This window comes from Brachyhypopomus gauderio, chromosome 8 (genome assembly GCF_052324685.1).
Source record: "Brachyhypopomus gauderio isolate BG-103 chromosome 8, BGAUD_0.2, whole genome shotgun sequence".
Lineage (NCBI taxonomy): Eukaryota > Metazoa > Chordata > Actinopteri > Gymnotiformes > Hypopomidae > Brachyhypopomus > Brachyhypopomus gauderio.
Genome location: NC_135218.1, coordinates 11,169,222 through 11,181,151, shown reverse-complemented (window position 1 = coordinate 11,181,151; position 11,930 = coordinate 11,169,222). Strand labels below are relative to the sequence as shown.

At 40.0% G+C, this 11,930-nt stretch overlaps 1 protein-coding gene and 1 long non-coding RNA gene across 6 annotated transcripts in view; one reads left to right on the top strand and one right to left on the bottom strand.

The window, feature by feature from the left end:
• Positions 1-379: 379 nt before the first annotated feature.
• On the bottom strand, positions 380-1,932 carry LOC143521036 (uncharacterized). Its single transcript, XR_013132607.1, has 2 exons — positions 1,820-1,932; positions 380-868 (listed from the first exon to the last, which is right to left on the bottom strand). It is a non-coding gene; the product is annotated as an uncharacterized LOC143521036 (long non-coding RNA).
• A 3,934-nt stretch (positions 1,933-5,866) lies between these two features.
• rad18 (RAD18 E3 ubiquitin protein ligase) overlaps positions 5,867-11,930 on the top strand; it is a 49,716-nt gene continuing 43,652 nt past the window's right edge. For 3 of the 5 annotated variants that reach the window (XR_013132754.1, XR_013132755.1, XM_077014383.1), the window contains exons 1-4: positions 5,867-6,053; positions 6,323-6,401; positions 6,664-6,725; positions 6,891-6,961. Coding sequence is in view for 3 of the 5 variants with exons in the window: in XM_077014383.1 (XP_076870498.1) it covers positions 6,003-6,053; positions 6,323-6,401; positions 6,664-6,725; positions 6,891-6,961 (263 nt within the window). In the remaining 2 variants the exon portion in view is untranslated. The remainder of the gene's footprint in view (positions 6,054-6,322; positions 6,402-6,663; positions 6,726-6,890; positions 6,962-11,930) is intronic. The other 2 variants (XM_077014381.1, XM_077014382.1) reach the window with 1 other exon arrangement.

Below are 11,930 nucleotides of genomic sequence, written 5' to 3'. Positions count from 1 at the left end.
ATTGGCTGTGACATTTACGAGTCCCCAGAGAGTTTAGGTGTGGATGTGTGGGGGTGAGCGAGGGAGATTGACCTCTATATTCATTCTACAGCAGTCTGAAATAGTGTGATAAAAATGGAGGTTGTGCTATTTTAATCATCCGAAGAACTATAATATCATTCAAAGACACAGACCTGCCCTGTCCTGTGCCATCTTGCATTAGTCATATATTCTTCCTGTTATAAAGGACAATATAGATATTTCTGAGAAATGACACTAGCTCACCTAGCTAATGAGGCTTAATCAGAAACACTGTTGAGGCTAGTATGTTTCATTGAATTATTTAAAGTACCATCTACAATTCTGCAGACTAAAGCTGATTCCATTTGAAAAATTTCAGTGGGCCTATTGAATATATATGCAAGTATTCAATTTCATTCAGATAACAAAATGATATATTTAATACCTTTGTATAGAACATACATTATCTATATCTGCATGTTATGTTCTGTCTACAAGGACGATGTAAAGGTCAGAATTAACACTTTGAGGACTGTCACTGGTGGTATTTGATCACTTGTGATATCAGCTCTACCTGCTGTAAGGAGTACAGCAACACTGGAATGATTTGTGGTCAAAATGTCGTAAAGTTCAATATTGTTGCACAGTAATCCAGGAGAGTGATTGTGTATCATTTGAGCCTGACAGAAGTAAATAGCTAATTACGTACAAGAGATGGACAGAGAGAACCCTGAGGTCATTAAGATGTATACAGCTGTGACGGTGTAGTTTTGAACAGGTCTATGTAGACAGACTTTAGACATCAGACTTTAGACATGTCTACACATCAGAACACATCAGCCACCTTCCTCTGCATGGCTGAAGGAACCTAAAAACAGAACATAACTTCAAATAGGTCACATACCATTTAAGCTGGTGTAGAAACATTATTACTAAGCGAACCAAACTGTGGTACCTCAGCCTACTATAAAATACTCAGAAAATCACAAATGTTTCTACCTAATTTAACCTTGCTGTGACATTCCTCTCAAGAATTGGTTCTTGCACAAGAATCCATTCAGAATTATTCTGTCTCCAGCCTCCAGGACCTCTAGGACTTAAGGATCTAGCTCTACTAACTAGGGAAAATAAGATTTTTATACACATTTTTATTTTCACAGGCAGCTCTGTGCCTTTGTGCGTCAGCTGGGGAGAGCAACCCTGGGGTTCAATGATGTGCGCCTCGCTGTCAGTCTTTCCCACAAAAGCTATATATATATATATATATATATATATATATATATATATATATATATATATATATATATATATATATATATATATATATATATATATATATATATAAATAAATGGGCAGTCCAATGAAGCATGGTTAGATTGGTTACTCTGCTTTGAGCTATATATTATATGTTCATACACACATATAATGAGGCTGCTTTGTGTGTTCCCCTGTTAGACTGAGAGCAGCATTTCCACAATACTGACAGAAAAGAGAAAATGAACTTGTGAATTCCTTCATACAGTCATGCACAGAGGAGAACAACCCCGCTCCATTTCTGGCCATGAATACAGACCCTATCCATAAAGCCGATGAATCCTGTAGTTAAATGAATTCACATTTATAAATCCAGGACTGAACTTGAACCATGAACTTAAATATGTTGACTTTAGGCCTGAAATTAGGTAAGTGCTGGAATTCGAGGTCTGCAATCGACCCAAAACTACTGACCCAAGTCTGGGACTACGGGAAGATGAAAAATAAGAAATAAGTACCACTAAACCACTAAAATGTAATTGTTCATTTGACAGTATACAATACCTGTAGATGCCACTAGGGGCGCTGTCAATCTCTCCCACAGTGTGCTCTCCCAGAAGTTGCAATGTTCCCAATCAGGCATAGTGCTGGTGATGTTGGTCTGTAGTGATACAGATCTGGGGAGAAACATGTACTAAACATGCAAGCGTCCTTTGTTTTAACATTCAATATTTACTACAGTAATTAAGCAGCTAAAATAATTTGAGCAATTATGTCCTCAGTCGTGAGAGGGCTACTGATTGTGAATCAAAAATAGTCTTAAATGGGTATTCAGGTCCAAAGTTACACACTGATAGCAGACTGTGATAAATTGCCTATTTTAATGTGAGTGCATACTTTCTTTCCTCAGATGCATGCAGTGCATGCCTTGTCCATATATTACCCATTAATCACAGTGTGTTTGACTACTGGAATACTGAATATGCTGGTTCAGTAGTTTTGCTGGAAGCAAGCAGCAATTACAAAGCGCAGACCTGAGCTTTTGTTGCATCCATATCAGAAGTTCAAGTGATTAGTCTGCTGATTTTCATGTTGTAGCGTTCGTCTGTTAACTGAGCTGCAGATCGAGAAATACATGTTGATAGATTTCAACAATGGTTTAAATTCTCATTTAACCTCTCATTCTTAGTGCCTTAATTAAAATAACATATTTTCCTCAAAAGAAAACCATATAATTTTTTGAAAAAAAAAAAAGTTCATTCATTCATGTGCAACATGTGATTAGTAAGCATTAAATGATCACAGTAAACCAGTAAACAGTAGTGAAAAGTCTTAACTGTTTCTTTTCCTTTCTTTCTTAGGAAATTTGAAAATAATCACATGGTAACGAGATAAAAACTCAAATACAAATATAAAAGGATTTTAAATGTTGGCTTGGTACTAGAACCTCACCTGTCTTTGCCACCAGGGGAGTAATGCATTTGACAGACATTAAGTGAAGATGAAATGTCTTCTTGTCTACATGTCTTGAAGTAATAAGATTAGGTTTGGCCTTGGGCAAATCTTCCTTTGGTTGTCTTTCAAAAAATGTCTTGATTTTAACTAGAGTTTAATAACAATAAACAAATGACTGGCTACCCTGACAGATTCTTATTATTCTAAGAGCATATGATAACTACTTTCTTTGTCTTTCCCGCTGTCTGCTATCATTGTCTTCTTAGTTATTGCTAAAAAAATCTGAGGAAGACAGATGCAAACACACACACACACACACACACACACACACATAAGCTTTCTTTCTCCTTTTGAATTTATCCTCACCTTAATTGTTTGTAGATGTCTGAAGGAATTCTTCATTGAATAGACAATTTTGTTTTGGTAGCTACCAAGGTGACAGTAAAATAATATTAAGTTATTAGTAGTAGTATTAATATTAACGTGTTTGAACAGAGATAGAATTCAGCACACACTCTGAATAATACAATAGGTCCACATTAAAATGCATCTTGCTTTGTTTGGTGGTGAAGAGCTGTAATAATGAACACTTCACTGGAGATAATCAGCAGTCATTTCTGACATAGCTTTGTCTCATATCTGTTCACTAGTTTCTTTGCATAAAACAACACTTGGCACAAAAACATTTGGCACAGTCTCTTCTCATTGCCCGGGTATAGGCAAGGCAAGTATATTTAAACACAGGGCCAATTCAAAGTATTTTGAATACTTACATGTACACCAATAAAGAGTAATTAATGGGGGGGGGGGGGGAGTTCCAAAATTAAAAACAATGTAAACAGAGCATTATTAGGTAAAAATTTAGAGACCTACATAACCAACTATAGAATTAAAATAAATGTTAAAACTTTAAGTGCCAAATCTCTGGTTATTAGTTACACCCAGTGAAAGCTTGGTGGGGCACAATAAATTCTGGGCAGTCTCCAACTACGGTACACACAAACCTGCTTACTCAATGAATCCAAACACAAACACACCTTATTCTATCAAGAACATACCTGTTCTCTTCTGCTGATTGTGGAGCTCAATAGCACATCTGTGATCGGCATCAATTTTTAGCCGTGATATTAGCCCTTCTATGGCATGGTGTTTAGCACCAGGGGATCTGGGTTTGACTCCAGTCTGTTCTGTGTTGAGATTCCATGCTCACCCTCTGCTTGCATGGGTTTTCCATGGACATTCTGGTTTCTTCCCACAGTCCAAAGACATGTGTGTTAGGTTGATTGGTCACTCTAAATTAGCAGTAGGTGTGAGTGTGTGTGAGTGTAGGCCATGTGGTGGACTGGCAACCTGTCCATGGTGTACTCTGCCTTTGCACCAATCCCCACTGGTTCCTAATGTAAAGATGCCCTCATTCATCTTGTGCGTATACATCGTGTGTTTTTCTTTGTTCCTTGCTGGTTATTGTACACAGTCCCATGTTTCCTTTGCCTCTGTCTGTTACCATAGCCAAGTCTGTATTGTTAGCTGTTTTGTTCAAGTCAGATTTATTGTTGTTTGTGTTCTAGCTGGTTCTAGTTTGTCATGTTTTTGTGTTTGCCTTCGTTTACCATGTTTCTGCCTCTGACCACCCTGGTAAAACGATCTTGGACACTTTAAACAACAATTCTTAGGGATTTGCCCTTAATAAATCTCGCTCTCCTCTGCAAATGCTGCTTTCCTTTCTCTGACCTACAGTAGCTGCTCACATCAGCTTTAAAACCCTGATGTTCACCAACAGAGCAAAGAAATGGACCAGCCTCTCCCTACACAATGATAATGATCAAAGGCTGATCCATGCTTCAAGCACTTCAAACTTCAAATACCGCTCAGGTTGAAATGCCATCCTTCATGTCTCAAGGAAGACAAGCAATAAGACTTTCACTCCTGTCTCCCAGACACTGGACTGAACTCTCACTGGATGTCCAACAGTAGAGTTTAAAGTTGTCTTCAAATGCAGACAGAGGACAAATTTTTTGTGCATTTTTTAATTGTCCAATAATCATGCTGTTATTGAAATATCTTTTCTTGTAGCATCCTGAATTATACAACTATAAATGATTGAAGTTACACTTATAACCTTATACACTTTTGTCAGTTGCTCTAGAAAAGGGCATCTTCTAGATGTCATTAATGTAGAGTACAAAATATTCAGCACATCACTGTTGATTCACAAGCAGATGTTCATGAAGTGCAATTTTCTTAACCATTTCAATGTAGGTTTAAGCAGCAACTACAAACTTTTGATCCTGATTGCAATGAGGGGAATGAGACAAATATGCATATTTATACAGCTACGTGGTATTACACTATTCACTGATGCTGTAAAAGCTCACAGGACATTTAAAGGCTCCTGACAAACAGTGACAACATTTTTCAAGTGCCAAACAAACCACATCAAAGCTGATGCTGACGGAGGCTGAATATGTTTATTAATATTGTACCTATTAAATACAAATTTGGTGATGGTGGTTTCCCTATTGAAGATCCCTTCTCATTCATAACATACCAGTCAGACCAATAATGGTGCCAATACATTCACCTTATAAAAAAGCTAAATAAAAGGACCACTTAATGGTCAAACACCAGAGAATACAAAGAAAGCTGCAAATGATAAATCTGCTACATGTTAAGAACATAAATAAATCCATAATCATGTTTAATCCTGGTTTAATCCACTTTGTCCATTTTAAAACGTACCTATAATCTGCAGTTGTACTTGAATGCCTTGACAACTCTTTTATGGTGCATGATCTTTTGATCTGTCCTCATTCATGTTTGACAGATTAGATCTCTGTAGGCTTTCCTTTGTTCTCTTCAAAGACCATGTGAAAAATAAATTTCTCTGAACACTTTGATGTCATAACCATTTTTGTAATAATGGTTGCTAAAAAGCTCCATACCTGTCTTGCATATTAATATGGGTATGGCAATATGTGTGCTGCCTGGGGAAATGACTGTGCTTGATAACAAGGACTTACTAGCTTCCAATTGTTTAATGAAATAAGAATTCAATTTAATGTATTTAATTAATAATTGAAATAACAATTTCAATTTAATCATTAATTAGAAGTCAGCAAGTATCCATAAGCAAAACAACAGGCCCCAAGCTCGGTGACAGGAAGTGACGTTGTTGTAGAGTGTAAAAATGTGCGCGGGCTATTAGCTTGCTGCTGGTGAAAGACGGTTCGGTGTTCTCTCCCAGCAGTTTAAACATTGTTTATTTGCACGAATTATTGTTTGGTGATTAATAATGTCTCATTCAAGTGAGGCGGATTTACCACCGAACCTGTCTTGCCTCAAAGTAAGTTCACACGAAACGTCTCGTTAGATCAAATGGAGTAGGAGTGTAGCTAGCTGGCTAGGGTCTCGATGCTTCGTTTGTTAGGATGAAGATCATTGAACACTTGATCTTGCTTCTCATCCTGATACAGTATTGTGAGAGTACTGACAGTTTCAACTCGTTCAATATGACATTGTCAATGTCAGCTGCCTTCTTGGTGGAACAGCAAACTAACTGGCATAGCTAGCATTGATCCTGGAGTCTGACGCTTTTAATCAATCTGTTCACAGACTGTAGACAACTTGCTCCGATGTCCCATTTGCTTTGACTTCTTGAACATCTCCATGATGACCCCGTGTTCTCATAACTGTACGTATAACCAGCTCTTGTCTAACATAACTAACTATTAGCCAGACTATGACATGGTTTGAAAAGGGGGGAAATAAGTTAGCTAACTAACTTATTCAAATAATTGAGTTAACTTATTCAAACGTAGCATAACTCATAGGTTATAACGGTTATGTAGACATTGATGTTTCCCTTCGAAGAATCTGGATAATATTTCTTTTTGACAGATCAAGTGATATGGTTATGATTAAGAAATGAAACGTTTCTTTCGGTTTGTCCACAGTTTGTTCACTGTGTATACGGAAATTTCTTTCCTACAAGTTATTGTGCCCTGTTTGTAACACGGTGAGTATGTGTTCAACTTATCTAGCTAAAGCAAATGTCCTTAAGTTCGTACAGCAACTTATGATCCTTATAATACTGTCCGAGAGTCCTATAGGCAGAATCATGCCTTCTGGAATAATACATTTATTGAGCACAGATTTATCGAAGTTCTGACTTTCATTTCAGCATATGACAGAACAAGATCTGAGGAATAACAGGATACTGGATGATCTTGTTCAGAGCTTCCAAAGTGCAAGGTAACTCCTAATGCTTTTAACTGTGATGTTTATAATAGGAAGGCACACCACCAATCTTACAGACAGAAGCCCTATTTGGACAGGATTACTTTCACATGGGGAGGAGCTGTGTTCCTCCATCATTTTAGTCTTGTCCGAGTCCACCATGTCAATAATTTCTATGGACTGTATCCTCCACATCACTGGACACTCTGGCACGTTTTGCTACTATAAAACACTGGTAGAAATAAACATTTTAATCCTGTAGAAATTGCAATATCAGGAAATATTCGATCATATCATATATATTTGGAACAGAAATGGAAACGCTCAAGAGCACATTTACTTGTGTTAACTTATTGCATTTTATTATTTGGCATTTACTTGCCAAAGGCCTTCTTGGTGGACTGGCACTTCTGTTTGTTTATTTATTTATTTATTTATTTTTGGTGTCTTTCTTTTTGTTGCGATGCTGCTATGTCTCAATCACCCACACACTCTTAGTTAAGAAAACAATGCAGATTGTTTGTGTGGATGGGAGACCAAAGTGCAGAGCAAATGCTTTGTTTTAAAAAATATTCAAAAGGTGTTTGGCTTTTCTACTTTAGTGCCCTTCTCTGGATATTTTAGAGACAATAATACAATTGTAAATCATCCATTAAACCATAAGTCACTGCAGTCAAAGCAAAGTTGTTTCAGATCAGATTGGCAGAAAATGTTAATAAAAAATGACACCTCTGCAGAAACTCCAGGGTTGATGTCAACTCTAATGGGTAATGGATATTGAAGCATTAATAGCTCCCAAACATCATGCAGAGGGCAGAAATGAAGGAGGGGGATGTCTTAAACAATGTTTCCATCCATGCTCTGTATGAACTGTATGTCCTAAAGCATTGCAGGTTCATCTTTTTCAAAAAGCAACAAACAAACAAAAAACGATGTTTCTGAAATATTTCACAAAACAATCAGCTAATATATATTGAAATTTTCAAGTTCAGTTAAATTGCTTATCAATGCAGATGACCGTGTATGTGCAGGTTTAGTGGACACAAATGTACAGTTTTTTTTAAGGCCACGTTAACTTATCACATACAACAGTGGTGGGAGTCAAATGAACTTGCTCCGTCTGTACTTCCCCTGCTAAGCATGTGTCCTCCACATAGCAGAACATCACATCTTTCTTCTCATTAAAGTAGGACAGCATCTCTTTGATGTCGTCAGAGCAACCACTCAGCTCTCCCCTTATCGCTTTAAATTTCATTACAGCCTGTAGAAACTGTTCACACACAGTATTCATGTAGTCCCGGAGCCATTTCGCCTTCAGGTCCATGTTTCGTTTGAAAGTATCTCTAAGCTCAATTCCAGAAAGTTCATTAAAGTGGATAGCCATGCCAAGTTCATTGAACAGACATGGCCACTCTTCCATGAGGATTATTATATTTTTCCCCTGGCTGACTTCTTTATGCCGTGTGTAGAAAGTTGCCCTCATTAGAAGTATGACCTCCTGTGATTTTACATCGGTTTGCTAAGACATCTTCAGTTTTTCTTTCTTCTCTTTCTGACTCTCGAGTCTCTCCAAGGGGCAAGATTTCTAGATCCCATTTAATGCACCAATGGTCCTGGATTGCTCTTCTCTGTTCTAGAATGACTTAATCTGTGTCAGACTCATCAGTGCAATTGTAACAGGTGTGCATCTACACTTTACTGTGGTCAGGACTGTCCGTCCGCACTCCCGTTAACCCATAAATACTCTGCGTTGTGTTCTGGGGAATCTGTGATGCATAAGGAAAGACTCGGAGCAGGGCCTCTGCTGGTTCGGGTTCTTTAATATGGCTGGTGGTATCTGTATAAACAGACAGACAAGCTCTGAAGCGAACATACACACTGCTCTCATACACGCAGGTTATCAGCCTCCTCCTCTCAGATAACTATTCTCAGAGTGTGGCATTCTACACATGAATATTAAATAAAAAGAAATTTGAATGTCATGGTGACAAAAACCCGCTCTGACTTAAAACCAGCTCATATACAATATACTTAATACAGTTATCAAGAACACTGTAACTTAATAAATGCAGGTCTTAAACGGTGAACAGATATAAATGAGGCAGCTACATACCTGTATAAACAGACAGACAAGCTCTGAAGCGAACATACACACTGCTCTCATACACGCAGGTTATCAGCCTCCTGTTAGCAGAAATGCACATGGGGGGCATACGGCCACAGAGCACATGTGTCAGTGATAACTCGACATGGAAGACATGTTATAAAGTTCGCTTTCAAGCTACTGCACATTTACACGTTCACAACCCTGATTCTAACATTTAACACTGTTTACTGCCCATTTTATGTTGTTTACACAGAAAAATATGTGTTTTAAGCACGACCATCAGAGCTACGTACCTCCTCTCAGATAACTATTCTCAGAGTGAGGTAAATACGCGGTGGCGCCAAGCAAAGCTGCGTCACTTAAAGGAACAGTACACAATTCACCAACTCTTTAAAATAAAAGGTTTCCCAGTACACATATGAAATACATGGAACACAAAACAAGTATTTATACAAAAATCAGGATTTGGTGGAATTTTAACAACAAAAACAATAAGCATTTTTCTTAACCTTGTTACACAATGCTTTCGTTTTCTTATTTTAGGGGTCTTGGATCACTTTGCATTGTCTACACTATTTTGCAGTTGCTTGACTATAGTGATACCCTGGCCCATACCACGTCTCTCTCTCTTCTGTATTGTAGAGATTCAGGGTTGTTTGTAACCATCTTTGGCAGCTTCAGTAGTTTTGTTTACTTATGCAAGAACCCCTTTGTATCATCTCATGTACCACAATCCGGATCATTTCCCTTCTCATTCTTGGTCTAGGCATTTTTAGTTTCTCCAGTGACTGCATCAGGTCCTCTGGGAACCTATTTCATGGTATCCAAGTTATCCACCCAATCTATATGATGGCTCTGGCAGCCATTGTGGGCAGTCATGGCCTGGCGGTTAGGGAACTGGTCTTGTGACCGGAAGATCGTGGGTTCGATTCCCAGACCTGAGGCCATGACTGAGGTGCCCTTGAGCAAGGCACCTAACCCCAACTGCTCCCCGGGCACCGGGCTAGGGCTGCCCACCGCTCTGGGCACGTGTGTTCCACAGCCCCCTAGTAATCACTAGTGTGTGTTTGTGTGTTCTGACTGCACAGATGGGTTAAAAGCGGAGGACAAATTTCGATTGGGGTGTAAAAATCACAATTGACAAAATATGGCACATTTGCACACACACACATTGGTAGAGCTTGGGTATGAACGTCTTGGTAAAGCCACAGCGAAGATGCAGGAGGTCCTGCTGAGACACCATCAGAAAAGCAGCTGGTTTCAGGAGACTGGCCTGAATAACAAACACACACACACAAAATAATTAATCAAACACAAAATTAATGTTACAACTCAACTCTGCTTCCAAGCAGCAAGCACCTCTAAGCTGAGAGCACATCGGCTTCCTCAATAAAACTGAAAATTGTCATACGTCTCCACCCTTGGTCTTCTCCCAGTTGGACATGCCTGAACCACCACTACTGGTTCCTCTCTATGTGGCTCTATACACCGAGCCTCCCACGGATGATCTTGCTCCGTACCTTATCTCTAAGTGAGAGCCCGGACACCCTGCGGGGAAAACTCATTTCAGCCGCTTGTACTCGTGATCTCATTCTTGCTGTCAGCTACCCAGAGCTCGTGACCATGGGTAAGAGTTGGAGTGTAGATTGCCAGTAAATTGAGAGCTTTGCCTTTTGGCTCAGCTCTCTCTTCACCACAACGGTCTGGTAGTGTCTGCAACACTGCAGCCGCAGCACTGATACGCCTGTCAATCTCTCGTTCCATCCTTCCCTCGCTCGTGAACAAGAACCCGAGATACTTGAACTCCTCTACTTGAGGCAAGGACTCCTGACCGTCTCTCATTTGGCTGCAAACTGATCCAGCGAGATCTGTAGGTCTTAGCCTGATGACCACGGTGGCTTGGTGGTTAGCACGTTTGCCTCTCAGCGCGGGGGTCTTGGGTTCAAGTCCCTATCTGAGTGGAGTTTCCATGTTCTCCCTGCATTTGCGTGGGTTTCCTCCGGGATTTCCGGTTTCCTCCCACAGTCCAAAAACATGGAGGTTAGGTAAATTGGCCCTCCCTGATTCCCTGACAAATTCTCCCTGAGTGTGTGTCTGTGTCTCTATGTTCAATAAAAAGTAGTGTCTGAGTGAGTGAGGGTGTGTTTGCTTGTATGCCCAGTGTTGGATGGGGCTCTGCCACTAGGGTCTGTCCTCTCTCCCCTTCCTGCACCTCATTCAGTCCTCCAGGGGGCTGTGGCTTCCGGTAGAGAGTACGCTGTGCGCAATTGGCTGCCGCTTCTCGCCGGTGTATGTGTGATTGGTTGTCTGTGACTCGTACCTGTGTTAAATTGTAAAGCGCCTTGGGAATTTGGAAAGGCACTATATAAATCGAACATTCATTCATTCATTCATTCATTCATTCATTCATGATGCCAACAGGACCACATCATCCGCAAAAAGGAGACGCGGAATCCTGAGGCCCCCAAACCAAACACCCATAAAAGTTTTGAACAGAATCAGTGACAAAGGGCAGTCTGACTTGCTGCCGGCCATGCGAACCAAGCTCTTGCTCCGTACAGGGATTGGATAGCCCGTAGCAGCAGGCCCGGTACCCTATACTCCTGGAGCAACCCCCAGAGAATCCTCAAGGGACACGGTCAAATGCCTTCTCCAAATCTACAAAACACACGTGGACTTGTTGAGCGAACTCCCATGCACCCTCTAGGACCCTCGCAAGGGTGAAAACCTGGTCCAGTGTTCCAAGACCAGGATGGATCCCACATTGTTCCTCTTGTAACAGATTCGTCTATCGACCAGACTCAATTCTCCAGTACCCCTGCATAGACCTTACCGGTGAGGCTGAGGAGTGTGATGCCCTGAAAGTTGGAGCACAAC